At 52.0% G+C, this 20883-nt stretch overlaps 1 protein-coding gene across 15 annotated transcripts in view; it reads right to left on the reverse strand.

Annotated features, from left to right (window-relative positions):
* The window catches only part of TACC2 (transforming acidic coiled-coil containing protein 2), a 206033-nt gene that overhangs the window by 105243 nt on the left and 79907 nt on the right, over positions 1-20883 (reverse strand). For 12 of the 15 annotated variants that reach the window (XM_077877359.1, XM_077877366.1, XM_077877368.1 and 9 more), the window contains one exon: positions 1468-1593. The exons of the other annotated variants lie outside the window; for them this stretch is intronic. In XM_077877359.1, the coding sequence (XP_077733485.1) occupies positions 1468-1593 (126 nt within the window). The remainder of the gene's footprint in view (positions 1-1467; positions 1594-20883) is intronic. 15 annotated transcript variants of the gene reach the window in all.

Raw genomic sequence — 20883 nt, forward strand, 5'->3', positions numbered from 1 at the left:
TGTCTGTCTTTAGCTCAGGTCATGATCCCAGGATCTTAGGATCGAGGCCCACATTGGGCTCCCTGCTCGGTGGGGAGCCTGCTTCTCCCTCTCCCTCTGCTGCTCCCCCTGCTTGTGCTCTGTCAAATGAATAAATAAAATCTTTAAAAAAATAAAATACAGGGCACCCCGGGTGGCTCAGTGGTTTAGCGCCACCTTCAGTCCAGGGAGTGATCCTTGAGACCCGGCATTGAGTCCCACATCAGGCTCCCTGCATGGAGCCTGCTTCTCCCTCTTCCTGTGTCTCTGCCTCTCTCTCTCTCTCTCTCTCTCTCTCTGTGTGTGTGTCTCATGAATAAATAAAATCTTTAAAATAAATAAATAAAAAATAAAACAAAAAATAAAACACAGCCTCAGTGTTCAGAAACACTGACCAAGCCCCAAGGGTACTTTGGTTCTTCCGGCAGCCACAGAACCCCCCCAGCCAAGTCCTCCTGCATCCAATGCTCAGAGAGCTTCCCCTTGCCCTTCTGGCTCCCTCTTGTAAAATGAGGGGATGAGGATGATCTCAGCCTCCTTCCAGGCTTCACTAAGGGAGGGTATGTCCCACCAGCTTCCTGGGTCGGGGTCAAATGGGAGTGCCTGTTCATCACAATTTCCCTAGTGCCATGCAACACTGCAAATGGGAACTGTTTTAGTGATATAAACATAAGTTAAAACGTCTGTGTCTAACACCTTAAACTTATGATGTCATGTGTGAATTAAATCTCAATAAAACTGGAAAAGTGTGTGTGTGTGTGTGTGTGTGTGTGTGTGTGTATATATATAAACCTATATTTATATAGAGAGAGGAGTGGGGTGGGGAGGAACATGTATGTTTAGGGAGAGAAGGATATGTGTGTATGTACTGGCATCTGAGCCAAATCCTGAGGCTGATTCTGAGCAAGCCTGGTTTACACAGAGTAAGAGCCAGTGGGGTTATGCACAGTGTACTTGGACATCTGTGATTGCTGTGGGGTGGCTGGGGCATGAAGGGCAGGTGAGGGAAGACCGCCTGGCCTAACTCATTAGCCAAGCAAAGGCACAAAGACCGGGTCCCCTTCCCCATCCGACGGCTGGCTCCTCTCTTCTCCCACCACTGCCAGAAGACAAAACAAGCAGCCGACCCCGCTCGTGTCCTAGGAGGTCAGAGGCAGCTAAGTCATTCTTTGGCAAGGTATAAATAGCACGTCCTCTCTTCCAGAAGACTTCTATTTTAAATAGGGGCCCCTGAAGATCACAAGGGAACAAATCTCTAAAATGCCCGTTGGGGCAGGGTCTTCCTGGTGAGAACGGGGCCCTGTGTAGGAAGGGCATGCAGACCTCTGCAGAGGTGGGGCTGCAGGGGAGGGGACCGGGGGGAGGAGGGTGGCAGGGAGGGAGGGAGGCCAGCGTCGAGGCCTGGGCCCCGGCTCCCACCACCAGATGCAGCCCCAGGCCCCACTGTACCTCTGGGCCGTCAGATCCCTGGAAACGGGGCTGAAGGCATCACCAGGGTGGGAAGGGGCAGCTAACAGTGGGTGTTCCAGGTCCTCAAGGGCAGCTGGCTGGATGACATCATCTGGTACATGTGACCTGGGGAGAGGAAAGTGGGGAAAAAGCAAGGCTCAGAAATGTTCCTGAAAGTTTTCAATGTGCTTCAACAGCACATTTTACAGGGACCCTGGGCAGGGCCTCAGGGCCCCCCTGTCGGCAAGAGCCGGGTCTGCTGCTCCTCCGAGTGTGGCCCCCAGGTGGCGCTGGCCCAGGAGCGCCGCGTCCCCTTCCAGGACGCGCACAGAAACCCAGGGCAAGTGTTCAGAAGCCTGCACAGCCCCGCGATAGAGTAATCTTGCCTGTTGAGTCTAATAATAAAAGTCAGGATGCTGCTAAACCCCTACAATGCACAGGGCAGCCCCACCGCAAAGGGTTATCTGGCCCAGGGCATCATAGTGCTCAGGCGGAGAAACCCTGGCTGTGAGTCTCCTTTCATTCTCCAGTACTTCATTTAATTGAATTTTTTAAAGTTTTGATCTATATGCATTAGAAACTTAAACATTTTCTTCAAGATTTTATTTTTGGGATGCCTGGGTGGCTCAGCGGTTGAGCACCTGCCTTTGGCTCAGGGCATGATCTCAGGGTCCTGGGATCAAGTCCCACATCGGGCTCCCTTTGGGGAGGCTGCTTCTCCCTCTGCCTGTGTCTCTGCCTCTCTCTGTGTCTCTGATGAATAAATAAAATCTTTTAAAAAAAATTTCCTACATTTAAATTTGAAAAAAAATATTTTATTTTTAAGGTATCTCTACACCCAATGCAGGGCTTGAACTCAGGGCCCCAAGATCAAGAGTCACAGGCTGAGCCAGCCAGGCACCCTGAAACTTAAAACTTAAAAACAATGCTGGCCCTTCATCCACTGAGAAGGTGGACACCAAACAGCCTCCAAGAGCAGCAGGCTTTGAAAGGTCAGAGGGACGCTGGTCACTGTCACACACTGGTCATGCCTCGGCTCACTCCACTGGGAAACCCCTTTGGTAATCAGGTGAGTTCATCAGGGAGGACCATGAGTTGTTCTTTCTGATGAACTTGGCTCTGGGCAGTAAGTAGCAGGACAGTCTCTTTCAGTCCCTGAGCACATACTGATCGCATACCGACTCTTACATAGTGAAGGAGAAAGAGGTGGGTCCTGCCTTAGCGGAGTTTAGAGTCTTAGGCAAGAGTCAGACTTTTTTTTTTTTTTTAATGCTGATTTATTTAGTGACAATAGCAGTAAGCACTAAGAAGGAGAGACAGATGGCTAAGAGCATAAACCAAAACCAGGAGGTCTGGGTAGGTAGTGGGAGTCAGGGAACATTTCCTTGTGGAGTGGTACACTGAGGCCAGCCAGCCAGCCCAGTGACAATGACTGTGTGCTAGGAACTGTTAGCCTAAGTGCTCATAGATATGATCCTCACCACATATGATCCTCACAGCAACCCTGTTAGGTGGTTACTCTCATTATCCTCGTTTTACAGATATGGGAACTGAGGCACAGAGGGGCTGAGTAACTTGTCCTCAGTGCAAAAGAAAGGAAGCGTGCCTCCAGTACAGGAAGCCACATACCTGAAAGCCATGAACCAGGAACGAATTTAGCATTTGGGATCAATGAATGCAAAAGGTCACTGTTACTGGAGTGTGGATAGTGGAGACTAGGAAGGGACAGGGTGGACAGGATCCAGACCCCAAGGCCAGGTGGAAGGACTGAGACTGGATCCTAAGCCAAGGAATTAGCCCCAAACTCCTCTTCAATGCTCTGCCACAAAGTGCTGCCCATGGCATTGAGATGAATGAGAGGTGGGGTGGTCCAAGGTGAATTTCCCAAAACTATGTTTTAAATATGATTAGACCAGCACATGCCTGTGCCCACACCCTTACTATTTATTCCATGGACCTTGTGATGTTCCCTTCCACTTGCACGGTTCCCATTCCAAATCCCCCAGAACAGGATCCCAGAACCCTGTGACCACACCCAAGGAATCAGAGAGAAACGGATACAAGAAGAAAAGAAGGAGCCAGCCCGGAGGAAAATCCTCAACTACAGGCACTAGCGATCTTCCAAAGTTATTAAAAAACCTGAGTGGAAAAACATCACCCAGGAGCTTTGGCAACACACTGAAAGCCATAAAAGACTTTATTTCCTTCAACACAGTCATTGGACTTCCAAGAATTTATTTTAAGGAGATGATTAAGGGTATGAGCAAAGATGCTGATCATAACTGTGACCATAATAGCAAAATAAAAAACAAAACAAAACAAAAAAACTGCAAATAACCAAAATGTCCCACAGCAGGGGACAGCTGATCATATTAAGGCATAGCTGTAGATCAGACTCATGGGCAGCTGTTTAAAAAAAAATAAGGTAGATCTCCATACACCTAGAGGTAAATGCGTCCATCATGAACTAAAAAGAGATTTTAAAGCTGTCGGTAGCATGACCCACGTTTCATGTGCACATGTCTATATGTACACCTACATATAAACACACGTGCAGGAAGCATGCAGCAGAGTGAACGAGTACCAAGCAATGAGGAGGATGTGTGCCAAGGTGTTAATAGTAATTCTCTTTCAATAGTGAAATTATGGGCGCTTTTTTTTTTAAGATTTTTTATTTTTATTTTTAAGATTTTATATATTCATTCATTCGAGACACAAAGAGAGAGAGAGAGAGAGAGGCAGAGACACAGGCAGAGGGAGAAGCAGGCTCCATGCAGGAGCCCGATGTGGGACTCGATCCTGGGACTCCACCCTGGGCCAAAGGCAGGTGCTAAACCGCTGAGCCACCCAGGGATCCCCCTAAGATTTTATTTTTAAGTCATCTCTATATCCGTGGTGGGGCTCAAACTCACAAGATCAAGAGTCGTACCCTCCATCGACTGAGCTGGCCAGGTGCCCCAGGAGTGCTTTTTCCTGTTGGATTTATTTCTACTTTCTAAGTTCTAGGCTGACTGTGCACTGTGTTTACAATCAAAATAAATAAGAAAGCACACTTAAGGATAATTTTAAGTGAAGGGAATGCCTTCAGTTTGTATATCACTCAGTGCAAGTTTTAAGAGATGGGACAATCCGAGTAAAGCCCACTTCTGTACTCACATTTTCCACATGAGGACCTGGACTTGTCAGCCTCGTCTCAAGGCAGAAGCACAGCCACGCCTCACTCATCAGGCACCCCCAGGAAAACTAAAGATCCCAGGGGAGGATTTGGGGGGTAAGAGATATCTGCCTGCGTATTCTATGGGACGGCATTTCCATTTTAACTCTTTGGGAGGGTTAATGCTTGAAAGCATATTGGACACTTCTCTGAATTTTCTGAACAGAGGATCTTGCACATAATGAAATGCTTTCTCAATGACACACAATCAGCATCCTGAGTGACTATGACATAAGTGAGGAAGTATGCCGCGGTGCTAACAGAACAATTGTACACGAAAAGAGGGCTGGATTCTAGACCGGCCCCACCTTGGGATCTCAGCCAGGTGACTTCTCCATCTGTAAAAGGAAGGCACTGGACTGCACGGTCCCCAAGGACTCTCCCAACACAGTCTTGCCCCTCACTCGCAGGCTGCCAGCCAGCACCTCTGCTAACTCACCTGACTCCCCTCTAGTTTCCTTCCTCAGTTCTCTGCTTCTTGTGCACAGACTAAGACATAAGCCGAGGGTGTTAGAACAGTGTGTAGGTCAAGAGTTAATAAGCACTGAAATAGGTTTATAAACCATACAACATAATCATTTTAAAATAAGTATATGCGTATATACACATAAGTTAGCTTGAACTATGTGAAACTTCTAAAAAAAAAATTTTGTGAAATTCACACTGTACCATCAGCTCGAAGGCCTTTTTTGTCTTACTGCCTAGTGACCCAGTTATGTTCCTGATGGCCAAGCTGACTTCTGGGTAGGTGGAGGGATTCTTATAAAGCAGCTCTTCTTGGACCAACTGCAAAAGGCTATAAATGGCTTCTAAATTCTACCAGTGGTGGTGCTCGGACTAGAGTTACTGAAATATTTTTCAGGGGAAAAAAAAAAAATCTGTCCAAGATTTTAACTACCAGCTGCTGCCACCAGCTGCCAGAACTAGCCCACTATAAATTTAGTCAGGCCAGCAAAGGGTTGATTTTCCACTGGAATGTCAGGGAGGGGCGCTTGCATCAACAAGTGCTTCTCCAAAGGGCCATGAGTCACCCTCCCTTCAGAGATGGAGGCAGAGAGGATTTGGCTTCAGAAAGGAAGGCAGTCACATTCTGGTCTAAAAAGCACCTCAGCTCCTCACACAGGATCTGCTGCTCCCGGAAGAGCCCCAGGCTGAATCTAATGGGGTTCACTAAACAATAATGATAATTAATACTAATAATGGGAGTGGGAGGAAACTCTGGGAGGGGATGGGCATGTTTATGCCTTGATAGCAATGAGGGTGTCACAGGTGTGTACTCAGGTCCAAACTCATCAAGTCCCAGACAGTCAATAGGTAGGGCTTTTTATATGTCGATCATACCTCAATAAAGTGGTTTAAAAAAGAAACAGGATGGCACACTCCAGAGTTGACAGGCTACTCAAGAGCACGGCCAGTTCAAAGTCTAAAGTAAGGAGAATCGTGAAGGGTAGCAATAGAACTGCCCTAGATAAACAGGGTTCCGCAGGCGGGGCGATCTGGAAAGGCTCCCTAAAGGGGTGGGGCACGCAAAGTGCTTCACCGATGAGTGCAAAGAGCTTTCCAGATTTAAAAAAAAAAAAAAAAAAAAGCTTCTCCCTTCTCTGTCCCTGACGGTTCAGATGGAAAGTCATCAGGCTTCTCTTCCCTTGGACAGAGCAAGGAAGCTCACGGGAGAAGGGGCAGGGGCTGTGTTACCTACAGAGAGAATAACAGAAAAATAACCTTACGGAGGGTAACGGGAGCCAGGTCCCAGGTCCTCACAGTCAGAGGATTTGCATATAGGAAAGGTCTTAGGCTCCAAAGCATGCTCAGAGCTGTGCTGCAATCAGTGGTAAATAAACACAACCAGGTGTAGGGGTGAGTGTGTGCACACATATACCTCTACTTCCCCACTTTCTCTGCTGTGAGAGGTCAATCAAAAGGACATTAAGAATTACCTCAAAGGGGCTGCTGCTGGCCAAACCTGGGACTACTGGGGCATAAAAAAAAAATACAGATACTAATGAGTTAAAACCCACTAAAGTAATAATCCACGAGTTCATAAGGATATAAAGACAGACAAAGGCACAAAGGGGGAAGAAGCAAAGGTCCTCCTCCAGTACCAGGCCAACTTGGAAACATAGGAGGAACGATGACAACAAAGTCACTATTCGAGGACCATCAGAGTGGCGGTCAATTCAGGCAGCCACCCAAGGGCATTAAGGCAGGTGGGTGGTTTAAAGACGTAAAGGACGTTGTGTGGTGATCCACCTAACGGTGGAGAAACCAGGTGGGCACCAACATGGCCAGGTGTCGACCAGGACTGCCATCCCTGGCAGTGGGATAGTCATTACACGGTGCTCCGGGACATGACCCACTGGGAAGAGCACAGCACCACTTCCATGGGATGCCTGAGCGGAATGGCCAGCCAGAGTCTGGTCACGAGAAAACTCTGGGTAGACAAAGGTTGAGGGATTTTTTTCCAGAATGAGAGAGCTATACCCTTAAAGGTCATGAAAGACAAGGAGAGACTGAGGAACTCTCCCAGACTGAAGAGTCCACAAGCAAACAAACAGTGGAGTATGACATGTGCTTTTGGACTGGATCCTGGATCGGATGCAAAAGGGGACAAGCTGGTGAGTCTAAACAGGTTCTGAAGACTAGGTGTACAGTGGCATGGCATATCCATGTCCCGAGTGCATGGCTGTATTGGTGTCATGCTGGAGCGTCCTTGCTTGGAGGGAAATGAATGCTGGAGTATTTATTTTGACTTGTACTTTGGAGGGTGGAAGCTTCATGTTTGCCACTGGCTCTCAAACGATCCAGAAAAAGAAAGAGGATAATACAGGGGAACAACCAAGCACATGTGGTGAAGTGTCAACAATTGAGGCATCTGGGCAAAGGGAATATGGGAGTACCCTCCTCTTCTTGTGGCTTTTCTGTAAGTTGGAAATTATTTCAGAAACAACAACTTCCTGGGCGAAGCCATTTGGGCAAACAGCCACACCCCAGTGTCCCAGAACTCATTTGACTTCTAGGGGACACAGCAGGGTGTATGATGGGAGCTCCGGGAAGTGGAGCTGCGGACCCACACCTGGGCGGCTGGGGCCCAAGCCAGCTTGGAGAAGGTCTCAAAAGTCAGGCCAAGAAACTACTGTTTGGGTGGCAATGGGGAGCATCTGAGATTTATGAGCAGAGGAATAGCAGAATATTCGGGAGGCAGCCATGTGCCAGAATGAGGAATAACTGGAGGAGAAGAAATGCAAGCCATGCCACAGAGCAGTTCAGGTGCCAGGTAACGCTGGATGGGATCCTGGCACCTGCAGAAGAGCTGGGATCTGCCGTGTGAGAGGCTTCATGATGTCCATCCAACACCAGGTGTTGGGGATGCAGAAGGAGACGGGGAGATAGCAAAGCTGATTTGGGTTTTGAGTAGCTAATTGGAAAGCCATGTGATTAACTAACTGCACGCCTCCCTCGCACATAATACCCTAGACCTCCCGACCAATTATTTACCTAATGCTGGTCTTTCACTGAAGTCAGTTCAATTTGAATATTCATCATCCTAAGTAATAACATCTGTGAGGTTGTGGTTGCGATGTGCTACTTTTCCTTTTTTTTCTATTACAGAGTGAATAATATCTGGGGTCTTGAAATCACCAGGGAGCGCCTAAGCTCAGGGCAAGGCCCTTGGGAGCTCTGCACCACACTCTGGAAAACACTGGGGCAGCTCTCAGCAACACAGCTCAGACAGAGCCCCGTGCTGCTCACATCTGCTTGCTCCAGGCTCAAGAAGAGAAGCAAAGTCTGTCATAAATCAGCAAAATGGAATCTTCTGAAATCTCACATCTTTATGAACTGTTAGACCCTTCCGAGCTGAGCATGACCCAGCTGGCAAAGGTTAGGAGCCATAGCAAAGGCACATGACGTATGGAACACATATGTGCATCCTTTTCGGATCTCCCCCTTGGCTTCTGGAGGGAAAAGCTTCGTCCTCTGGCATGAGGAGCAGATACATGTGAGCTCTGCTTTTGCTGCTTCTCAAGAAGCTGTGCTCACCGGGCATCTGGCTCCATGGCCCTGGCACCTGCTCAGGACAAGCGATGCTTTGCTTTTTAAGTCAGCTTGTTCCTTTCCTGATCCTGCCAACGATGAAGTGGGACGGGCATGACCTGGCAATCCCGAGGGCCACCCGGTAAAAGAGTTGTAAAACCAGTTCCTAAAACCAGAAAGTTCCACCCTTCCTGGGGCAGCAGAGGAGGAACGTGAGACCCTGACAGATGAGGGCCTGACCAAGGTCTCAGGCACGCTGTTTTTTTGCCGTTGATGATAATATTTTAGCATGTCCCAAATGTGGTAACAAATATAAACAAGTATAGTAAAAGGATAATAATAATAAACAATTATAAGAGCAGTTAACATTGTTAAGTGCTTAGCATGAGGTGAAGAGCTGTGCACATCCTTGCTCATCCAGCCCTCCAAAGGGGTGAAAAGTAGTCAGAATTTGAACCCAGGTCCCAAAGCACAGGATCCAGGCAACACCACAGCACGGAGGTGGCGAAGCGGGATGGGGTGCGCCTGGCTCAAGTTAAGGAAAGATCTCCCACACAACTCCGAGAAAAGCGATCTAAGAGATCCTAGAGACCATGCCAGGGAGAACAGAGATTTTTCTGCTCCCATATAAGAAAGTCCAGCAATTTAAAGATTTGCCTTCAGTTTTAAAAAAATAAATAAAAATAAACTAAAAATTTTTTTAAATAACTTAAAAAATACTTATATTTATTTGTATAGTATATTAAAATCTTCACCAAATGGTGTGTTTTATGAATCTCCATCACCCCTATGTAGTTGGCAGGCAACTTATTTTCTAGAATAGGAGACTGAGGCTCACGGAATTAAGTCACTTGGCAAAGAAACACAGGCCTTCTGCCACTGAGCCTGTCCTCATGATAGGAACCCACCCTTTGTCCCGGGCCCTTCCTCCAGTGGGCACACTACAGTTCATCTGCATTCAGCTGCACACCCAGGCGGTAGAGACCCTGGAGGGTGCTGGGGTGGCAGGACCAGGGCGGCAGGAGAGGAGCACTGTGAGGCAGGAAGAAGGGACAGGTCAGCAGGGGGATCATGGCTCCAGCAAAGGGAAAGGAGCCTCCACCTTGTTCCCTGCCATCCTCCCAGCCCAGAGTCAACAAGGAGAATGTTTAAGGGGATGAATGGACCATAAGAGACAGAGCCACAGGGAGACCAGCCAGTGGCATCGAAGAGGTAAGAGAATCCTAACAATGAGGGTGATACTAGGTGACATTTTGTAGATGCTTAAAACTGAACATCTGTCCATTTCAGCTACAAGCTGTGCTTTTCTTATTTTGGGGCCAAATGTTTAAGGTGTCAAACATTTTTTGCACACTCCTGGTAAGCCCTGGGCCTCAGTACAGGCCCTTTGCTGATGAAGAAATAGCCTTCACCCCTTGATTCCCAGAGAGGCAGGATGGGGCAGGGGGCAGGAGGCTGGGCCCCACTCCAGCAATAAAGAGCTGTGTGACCTTGTGTTAAGGCTCCTGCGAGTCTCAGGTTCCCCATCTGTCAAAGAAGACAGTGGTAGCCCCTGCCTGGACAGGGAGTGGCGGGGGTTGAGGCCAGTCCCGTGACTTTCCTCCAGCAAAGGACCGGGCACATGGGAAGCGCTCCGCAAAGGATGGCATCATTAATACAAACACAACCGGGTGTGCTGTTCCCACAGAACACCCTGGACGGGCTTCTTCACAGTCCACATGCCCTGCCCGCCCTGCCCAGGTGCATGTCCCCAGGTGGGCATCCCGCTCCCTCAGCCCCCACCTCCATCCCCGCACCCCCACCCCTGGGCTCTGTGTGAACATCAGCACAAATCGTGGGATGGCAATGAATACAGAAACAAAGGGAACAGAGCACCGACTGCGTGCCAGGCACTGTGCAGGCCCTCTGTCACTTTGAGCCACACGACAGCCCATTGCACGAAGAGCAAATGGAGCCTCTGGAGCAGGGAAGTCTGAAGCCATGGGAAGCCGAGTGGCAGAGGAAGAGAAGATGCTCCTGACACAGGAGCTGAGCTGAGCACTGAGCTGAGCACCGTCCTGGCTGCTCCGACTCCAGACCTCAGTCTCCCTCAAGAATGTGGAACGAATAGTGACAGCCTGTGGCGTCTGCCTTCCTCAGGAAAAGCAGGTGAACAGCCAGCACACGGGGGTTGGGCGACACCTCTCCCTCCCCAGGCTGCAGGCACCACCTCCATAAAAGAAGGTTTAGACCCTTGGTCCTCCATGCTCCCTTCCAGCCCAGTGATGCAAACCACGAGGCTCCAGAGGTGCAGCCCCTGGCCTGGCTGGAAGGGGATGGTTGGAGGAAGCCCTGGGGAGTGCCGCTTGGCCAGGGGCCAGGTTCAGGCTTAGGATCTAAGGATGGGAGGTGCAGGGGGTGACCTGCTGACCCAGGGCTCCAGCTGGAGCTCCCAGGAGACCCGGTGGTGGAGGGGCGGTGCAGAGGGAGAGCCGTTTCCTCATAGACAACTTATTCGTGCCTTAAAAGTGCCTATCACTTCCACACCCCTTGGGGTTAGTGAGCCCCAGCATTGGGGTTGATGACAAGCTCAAAGGAGGGGAAGTCATTCCAAGAGGGAAGAGCCAGGCAGGCAGCACCCACTGTTCTTTTCAAAAGATTAAATTGGGCAGCCCGGGTGGCTCGGTGGTTCAGCCCAGGGCGTGATCCTGGAGACCCGGGATCGAGTCCCACGTCGGGCTCCCTGCATGGGGCCTGCTTCTCCCTCTGCCTGTGTCTCTGCCTCTCTCTCTCTCTCTCTCTCTCTCTCTCTGTGTGTGTCTCTCAGGAATAAATAAAAATCTTTAAAAATTTTTAAAAATTTAAAAAAAGATTAAGAAATTACCACCCGCCGCCCCCCGTGCTGGGAAAAGCCACACAGTGGGGCGAGTGATGACGCAGTGGTCCCCTGATCAAAGGGACAAAGCCAAGAGAAGACACCTGCCCGATGGACCAGCCCTTCTGGGGTCAAAATCACAGCCAAGGGTACCTACTTCTCCCGAAAGGCAGCGCAGGAAACCCAGGGGGCCTCGACTGCACCAGAGCACTGGCACGGAAATCAAACTGCGTCATCTACGGGGCGGGGGGCAGCAAGCGGGGTGCCCACAGCAGGGGCTCCGGAGAGGGCAGGTCGGAGCCCGAATCCAGCTCTGCCGCTCACTAGCCCGTTAGGCGCAGCCTGGGCGAGTTCGTGAACCCCGCTGAGCCTGTCTCTGAGCCTGTGAAGATCGTTAGGAAGAGCGCGGAGCCTAGGTAAGGACGGTGCCCGACTCGTACTAGGTCCTCGTCAGACGGCCTGGCTGCATGGACGCGGGCACGGAGCAAGGACACAAAGACGGCAGCAGCTGCTGCCACCCGAGCTGCCACCGAATTCAGGCCAGAGACCGCATCGTCTCTAACATTTCCAAGCCGAGAAAAGGTACAATCTCAGCTCGCAGACAAACCAGAGGCTGAACAAATGCCTCGAGCGTTTTTGCACAGACGAGGCGAAAGTCTAGCTGTTGGTTTTTTTAAAACTTTGCTGAGTCCTTGGTTTCCTACAGATCGGCCCCGACTCCAGAACCACACAAGTCGCACGATCGCCCCGACAGCTCTCGCCACCCACAGGATGCAACGAAGTCTAGACCCTGTACGGGGAGCGGAGGCGGCGCCCCACAGCGCCCGAGGGGGGCCGATGCAGGCAGTCAGGGACCCCAGAAGCCAGGAGGTGGGCTCTGCCGAGCACGGGCACGGTCCTGGGCCCCCGGAGGGCAGGAGAGAGGACGCGGGGTCGTGTCGCCCTCGAGCAGAGACCCCGGCAGGTGGCTGACCGCCAGACCGGCTGGGCGCTCGATGCAGGGAGCCGTCAAATGGAGGCTCCAGGGCCAGTACCACCCAGGTGAGGGAGCTTCGGTGAAGGCATGCAAGGTGACATCGGGTGGTCCTGTTTACTGGGAAGGAGGCAGGTGGAGGGCGGGCAGCCATGGGAAGCCGAGGGGCAGAGGAAGAGAAGATGCTCCTGACACAGGCTCAAGCCAACCTCTTACCGCCTCTTCTCAGTTTGGAATGGGCCCCGTTGGGAGAAGTGGCACGATGTGAACTAAACCTGTGCCCTCAGGTGTGAACCAGCCCCTACCCTCCCGGGAGGGTAAAGCTGAGACCTCCAGCCAGACAGCAGGTGCTCTAAAGGGCCCATAGATAGCAGGGGGGCTCCCAGGCCTCCAGGCCCCACATGGACACACGCACACAAGGGAGGAGCAGGACCAGACACCTGCCCGCGAGGCCAAACCTGCCCATGAGCCAGTGAAGCAACTGCTTTTTCTTTCCAGTTTTCCCCCCGATTTGCTCTCTGTGAGCAGAATGGAAGTGAGTTTCCTATTCTTCTGTTTTCACTTGTTTTCTGGGGAAAACACAAATGACCAGTTAATCAAGGAGAATGGACAAAACAGGGGGCTAGAGAGCCAGCTTCCGAATAAAAGAGAACCTCGTCCACTAGCACACCTCCTCATTCCCACTTAAAAATAGTAACAATAGAGGGATCCCCGGGTGGCTCAGCAGTTTGGCCCAGGGTGCAATCCTGGAGTCCTGGGATCGAGTCCCGCATCGGGCTCCCTGCATGGAGCCTGCTTCTCCCTCTGCCTCTCTCTCTCTCTCTCTCTCTCTCTCTCTCTGTGTCTATCATAAATAAATTAAATAAATAAATATTTAATAAAAAAATAAAAATAGTAACAATAAGCTCTCTGAGGCCTTTGGAAATCCACGTGCCCTAACCAAATCCCTTTCATCATAACCAGGTGAAACACAGAACCAGGACTTTCCATGTGCACAGCACTTCACAGTTTGCCAGGTATTTGCAGGCACATGTTGGCACTTGCTCCACAGTTCTGTGAGCCAGGCGGCAGGGGTATGTGTCCCCACCATTAGGAGATGGAAGTCGGGGGTGCCTGGGTGGCTGTCAGTTAAGTGTCTGCCTCCGGCTCAGGTCATGATTTCAAGGTCCTGGGATCCACCCCGGCATCAGGATCCCTGCTTGGAGGAGAACTTGCTTCTCCCTCTCCCTCTGCTGCTCCCCCTGCTTGTGCTCTCTCTTTCAGTCAAGTAAATAAATAAAATCTTTTAAAAAAAAAAAAAGGGGGAGATGGAAGTTGGGACTCAGAGATGGTTAGTGACCTGCCAGAGGGCACACAGCTGGTAAGGGTGAGGCAGGGCCTAAAATACAGGCGCTCAGTCCCTAAACTGGGAGCTGTCTCTGTAGTGCCTCTCCCATCCAGGGAAAATCCATCTTGGGAACTTTGCTTTCTCTGAATCGGCAGCACTGAAAATCTTTGCCAAGTGCCAGACTGAAAGCCTAGCCCAGAGGGGACCAGAGAGGAAAGGAAGGGGGGCAGAGCTGATACCCAACATATTTGTGATGAAACTAGCACTACAGATCATGGCTCTAGAGGCCCTGGCAAATCTCATTTACTCTATTTTTAGAGCCACCTCCCTACAAACTTTTGTTTTGCCAGGCCTTCTTCATGCTTTTCCTTTCTCCTGAATGGTTCTGTAATCCTTGGGCTGTCTTGGCATCCCATAGCCCCTGAGGTTATAAACAAGGGGCTATGACCTTGGTGGGGGAGAGAAAGACAAAAGCCAGCCACCAAACCACATGCCACACACCTTGGTCACAGGTCACAGCAGGGGAGACCAGGGCACCCAGCTCTGTGGCCTTCTTAGACGTGCTCCTCTGGCCAGTAGGGGCAGAGACTATTACTGGCCTCCTGGACCTTCTCCTCATTGTGCAAAAGGTACCAGGGCCTGTAAACCCAAACCTCAGTTAATCTAAGAACCACTTGCTTTTGGCTGTGAAAACACACACACACACACACACACACTCACGTGCTCTGGGTCTCTCCCAGCCTCATCCACACCTGCAGCCTGAGGCCTAGCAAGCCCACAGACCCCTCATTGCTCCTCTTCCTGGTAGAACTGGTCTCTCTCAATTCCCCAAACCCTTGCAGGGTCCTCTCCAGGGGGCATTTCCTCTCCAGGGGGCATTTCTGGGTGAGGCAGTTCTTGGTTGTACGGGAATGTCACCCGCATAGCCTCCCAGACCCTCACCAGGGAGCTATCAGTGGTGGCCTCTGAAGTCAGGGTGACAACCAAAGCACTCTTGTACATTTTCAGACATCCCCTACTGGGTGCCAGCCTCATCATAAAGCCTGCCCAGCGTGTGTATGCTCAGGTGTAGCTCTCTCTCTTTCTCTCTCTCTCACACACGTAACACTCCTTGAAAGCAGAGACGGCGTCTTACTCACTTCCACCACTGACCACCCCCAGGCCCATGTCACTCTTGTGGAGTGTACTGCAAAGTAGGCAGATCCTCCCTCAAGCAGTGTCTGTCTCCATAGAAATGACAAACATAAATAACCACAATACAAATCAGGATAAGACCACAGAGGCCTCGGGACTTTGCTGAGAGAATGCGGCGCCGGGTGTCTGGGGTCCTGGGTTTGAGTCCCATCCTCACATGTGACTCCCGACTTCTCCGAGTCTCCCTTTGGGCATCTGTAAAATGCAACTTTGATCTTCACATTTCCTTCCAGCTAAAATATGTTAAGTGCTCAAACTTTGAGACAGAAAGGATGAAGAGGTGACCAGAGGCACCAAACGCCAGTTCTTTGCAGGTTTTCCGAGGGAGAACACTGTACCCCGTAATGCCTGGCCTACCTGAGGCCGGGCAAGTGACTTTTGATAAGGGACCAGCGACAGTGTGGGAACTGAAGAAGATGCTCCCCGGAGCTGAGAGTCTGCTGTGGCATCTGCAACAAGGAGGGCAGTTCCTGACCTATTTCCTGCTCTGGCTCTCCTCTGATGAGAATGCCTGAGCCCAGGGCAGCGCCTGTGAGAAGGAGCCCCGTGGGACTCACCTGCCCAGCACAACCGGCCCTTTTCTCTCCAAGAGCCCGAGGCCTGAGCTCGGGAGGAGAAACGCCCTGGCTGGTGGCTGGCTGCTGGACCGCGACCACTCCCCAAGCCGCAGCAAACCCGGCAAACCCTTCCTCCAATTCCATCGACTCCCAAACAGGCCCCCGAAAACAATAGCGAAGACTCCACTTTGCGACACGTTAAGTGGTTCAGAGTGGATGAAGCCACAGCTGAAACCAGCCTCGGGACATGGCCCCAGACGTTTCCAAAGTCACTTCCAAATACTACAATGAAAACAGCTTTTGAAATGTGGCTTCACAGCGAATCCCAGAGAAATAAGAACAGAGAGTTCTCGCTGCCTTCTAACAACGCCCCGCCCTCTCCTGGCATAAAACAGACAGAAACCAGCACCAGGCCCTCGGGGGCGGCACATGCACCCCTGCGCACGCTGCGCACTGGCCAGGCCCGGGCCGCCCTTCCGCAAGCAGCTTCCGTTCCCACCTGCGCAGCCCACCCACACCTGGAGACACAGCTCGCGGCTCTCTCGGTTGTATTTAAGCCCCCCCCCCCCCCAACACACACCCGCCACAAGGTCCTGTCCCTGTTTGCGCCAGAGCCAGAAGACGACAACTAGGATAACATGATGATGATGATGATGATGATGACGACGATGATGATGCCCTCTTAAGAAAAGGCAAGTCCTGAGGCGGGCAAGTCGGCGCCCTCCGCCTGCGCAGGCCGGCAGGGCTGTTGGAGCCACTTTTCCAGGCCGTGCAGAGGTCCGGGGGCCGAGGCAGAGTCACGCCGCGGCCAGGAGTCGGGGACGCCCAGGGCAAGCTCGCGGGTCACGTGCTCCCCGGAGCCCTCAAGTGCGCTCGGCCCCGGTGACGTAACTATTGGAGAATTTAAAAGTCCCCAACTCGGAGGAAATGCAGAGCGGTTTATGGCTCCTCCGCGCGCCGCCGTGGCCCGCCGGGGTGACCTCCGCGCAGCCGGGTGGCGCCCCTCGAGCTCGGGGGGAGCCCCCGCGGGGTGGTTCGGGGTCGGGCCGTGGGCGGCGGAGGGGGCGGGGGTGCCCGGACCCCGGGGCCCGCACCCCAGCTGCAGGCGCGGACTCCAGCTGTGGGCGGGGACCGCGGGCCCCGGCAGCGACCCCAAGGGCGGGGGGGCGGACCCGGCCCCGCCGGACACCGCGACCCGACCCGACCCGACCCGGCCGCCCCGCGGACGCGCACCCCGAGCGGTCCCGCCGACGGACGAGCCCCGGGGCGCCCCGCGCACACGCTCCTCCGCCAGCAGGGACCCAACCGCCCTTCGCCCCCCCCCCCCCCCCCCCCCGCCCTGAGCCGGTGCCTCTCGGGGAACGACCGAGCGAGCCGCGGCTCCCGCGTCCAGCGCGCCTTTGTCTGGCGGCCGAGGTCGGGGCGCCGTCTGCTCCGTGACTCCGTGACCCCGCGCCCTCCGCCGCCCCCCGCGCCCGCCGCCCGCCGCGCACTTACCGGCCCGGGGATCGCGAAGCCGCCTTCCTCCGGGGCCGCGGCCGGCCCGGCCCCCGCCCCCGCCCCCGCGCCCGCCCCCGCGCCCGCCCCCAGCGGCGGCGCGCACAGTCCCCACGGCGCGGCCGGCGACGCGGACTCTCCCGGGGCAGCGGCGCGGCCCCCCGAGGCTCGGGCAAAGTTGCAGCACAAAAGGCCAATGACTGGGAGCGCGGCGGCGGCCGGGCCAGGCTCCTCCCCCCGCCCCGCGCCCCGCGCTCCGCGGCCCGCGCCCCAGCTGCTCGCCCCGGGCGCCCGCCGCGCTCCCCGCTCCCCGCTCCCCCCCCCCCCCCGGGCCGGGCACGCGCGGGGCCCCGCGGCCGCACAGCGCGCGGAGCCGGACCCGGGGCCGGAGCCGGGGCCGGAGCCGGGGCGACCCCGGGGCGCGCGCAGGCTGCCCCCGAGGCCCTGGGTCGCGACCACTTGTTGCGGCCCCCGCGGAGCACGCGCCCCGCCAAACGCCTGAGGCCGAGTGCGGGCCGCGCGTCCCGGCTGGGCGGTGCACACACGCCTGGCGCCTGGCGGCGGGCTGCAGGCCCCGGGAGGAAGGTGGGGACCAAACGGAGCCTCCCCGGGTCCTGGAGCCACGCGCTGGCTCTCCTGTCCCGCTCTGCGTGGACCTGACGCCGCCGCTTGACCGCAGGTCCTTCGAGTGCACTGTGCCCTACAGTTTGCAAAACTTGATGTGCCTTCTCCGGGGCTGTTAACACCTTCTGAGATAGACTCTAAACCCAAACCGGTTCCCGCTGCCAGATTTCCAGGGAGCGCGTGTGTTTCTTTTTTCTTTCCCCTTCTAGGGTCCCACATCAACTCCTCTGCAAACATCGACCTCAGACCCAGAAGCGGCGCTTACCTGTGGGCCCCACTGCAAGGTATCACCTTTCCTCTGGCTATGCCTGCAGCTAGGCAGAAAGGAGAAGGAAAAGAACTAGAAAGAGCCTGTGGCTATATGTGGATGCCGGGCTTCCTATTTTAAGTTTGGTTTCAAGAAAGCTTTGCTATATTTCATATGCAGGGACCAAAGGGCAAGAGACTCACAAATGACTCAACGCTTCCTTTCTTCCTCTTAAAGAAACAGATGCCCAAGGCTGGATGGCCCTAAGTGAGGATTCCGTGTAAAGAAATGGACTTTTATTGCCTTCCACTAAAAAAAAAAAAAAAAAAAAAACTGTATATATTTTTAAAACGCCATGCCACATTTCTAATAGAAATGTCAATGGAGTCCTTGTTCACAATGGGTATTAATGTTCCCGTTTCACAAATGTGGTAACTGAGACCAAAACAGCCTAATTTGTTTAAATGTATACCATCCACTATTGGTAAAGTAAGAAGTGGAATGCCGGGGGTTTCTTTTTCCTGTGTCCTTGTACCCTAATTCTAGGTCACATCCATTTATGATTAAAAACAAAGCAAAACAAACAAACCAAAAAAAAAACCCACTCTCTACCTTATTAAGCTCAAGCACTCTGATCAGGCCAAGAACAAAGATGCCTTTGAGGTGCCATCCCTTTCCTATGAAACATCCCCTCCCCACTTGCTGGATGCATATCTTTCATGACCAACGATGGTTACCACTATGCTCTGAAACTCACTGGTGTGGTTAGCTGAATGATGTCCCCTACCGAGGATGTCCACATCTTAATCCCCAAGGTCTATGAATATGTTAATTTACAAGGCAAATGGGAATTAAGATTGTAGATGGAATTAAGGTTGCTAATCATCTGACCTTAAAATAGGGAGATTATCCTAGATTATCCAGGTGGACCCCATGTAATTACAAGGGCCCTTGGGAGTGAAAGAGGGAGGAAGGGGAGAGAGGGGACAACAGAAGCAGAGAGAGACATGAAGATGCTGTGCTGGCTTTGAAGGTTGGAGGAAGGGCATGATGAACCAACAAATGTGGCAGCCGGAAAAGCAAGGATATGGATTTTTCCGTCAGGCTTCCAGAAAGGAACACACCTCTACTGACACTTTGATTTTAGTCCAGCAAGACCCTTGTCAGATGTTTTACCTGCAGAACTGTGAAAAACTAATGTTGTATTGTCTTAAGCCACTAATTTTGTGGTAATTTATTACAACAGCAATAAGAAACTGATACAGTAGACATCTGGTTATTACTATGATTTACTCTGATGGATTCTATGAAAGTATCTTGGATTCTAGGAATGTTTCTAGAGTCTAAGATCACTCATTGCAGGAGAACACTCTGGCCGAACAAGGCTTGTCCCCGGCCCTTCTCCAAGGCATCTCCACACTCAAACGATGCAGTGGTGTTGGGCAGCCGGCAGTCAGACAGAGCCATGGTCCAGTGTAGGACCTACTCATTAGAAGATGAAGCCAAGAACTCCCAACATCATAGAGCGTTGAGATCCAAATCCCGCCACCTGACAGAGATACATCCCCACAGGAAACTCTCAGCCAACCCACACAGCTCTGATCCCAACCACAGCCATAGTACACATGCATCGCTTGTCTCTTCCTGCTCCAGGTCTCGGTAACATCACACTGCTAGTACAGAGGAGGAAGGATATAGGTTTTGTGCCCTCTGGCTTGGGATCCCTGGAATCTATAGAAAGAGACTAAATCACAGGCAGGAAGCATGTGCCTTAGTAGTTGCATGCATCCATGACTGAATCTTTACGCCATAAGGATTTCTTGGGTCTGAGTACAAGGCCAAGGCCTCTGCAGAAATGTAGGCTGTGGGCAGCCTCGGTGGCACAGCAGTTTAGCGCCGCCTGCAGCCCAGGGCGTGATCCTGGAGGCCCTGGATCGAGTCCCACATCAGGCTCTCTGTATGATGCCTGCTTCTCCCTCTGCCTGTGTCTCTGCCTCTGTCTCTATGAATAAATAAAATTAAAAAAAAAAGAAATGTAGGTTGTATGAATGTTTTCAGCAGTGTTATAGTGCAGTCACTATTAAACTATCTTCTGGAGCCCTGGGGTTTCTGGAGTTACCATAAAGGCTACCCAAGAGGCACCCATAGCACCTATAACAAGAACTGTTCCACTTCTATGGGTCCCGTGTTTGGACTCCACATAACATTTTGTTTAGAGAAAAGATTCATTTGGAGAGAAGGGGTGGGGGTGGGGAATGAAAATGTGCAAACACTGCTTTCTAGGAAAGAATCTATGCTGTTGGACTCCTAGAATCCAACCTGAATCTCAAGGGGAGTGACGCACCCAGTGTCAAAGGCTGTGTAGTGACAGCACAGGTGTCTGAAAGGAGGTCTTTGTTGTTTTGTTTTTGAAGTAGAGAGAACAGTATAATGAACCCTATGTGTATTACCCAGTTTCAATATTATCAAATCACAGCCAATTCTGTTTTATTCACATTGCTCACTTCCCCACTGCTACCCAGATTATTTTGAAACAAATCCTAGATATCATCATAGGTACTTTGATGTTAGCTAGTACTTTTGTTTGAATCTCCAAAAGCAAGGACTGGACAGAGAATTTTGGAAGGCTAGTGCTTTATTTATTTATTATTCTCTCAGCCTCCCTGAAAAAGGATCAATCTGTAAATATTAATGGGACAGCCTCAAACACCAGACCTATGGTCTGAAACTCAGCATGCATAAGACTCACTAGGTTATTGTGGAGATGCTCCCAGAGATTCTGGTTCAGGAAAGGGGGTCAGGAAAGGGGGGCTCAAGAATGTACATTTTAGCAAGCAGATTCTAGATGGAGATGCATTCCAAACCACACTTGGAGAAACTCTGGAACTAAAGTTTTG

Source organism: Canis aureus, chromosome 29, assembly GCF_053574225.1.
Source record: "Canis aureus isolate CA01 chromosome 29, VMU_Caureus_v.1.0, whole genome shotgun sequence".
Taxonomy (NCBI): domain Eukaryota; kingdom Metazoa; phylum Chordata; class Mammalia; order Carnivora; family Canidae; genus Canis; species Canis aureus.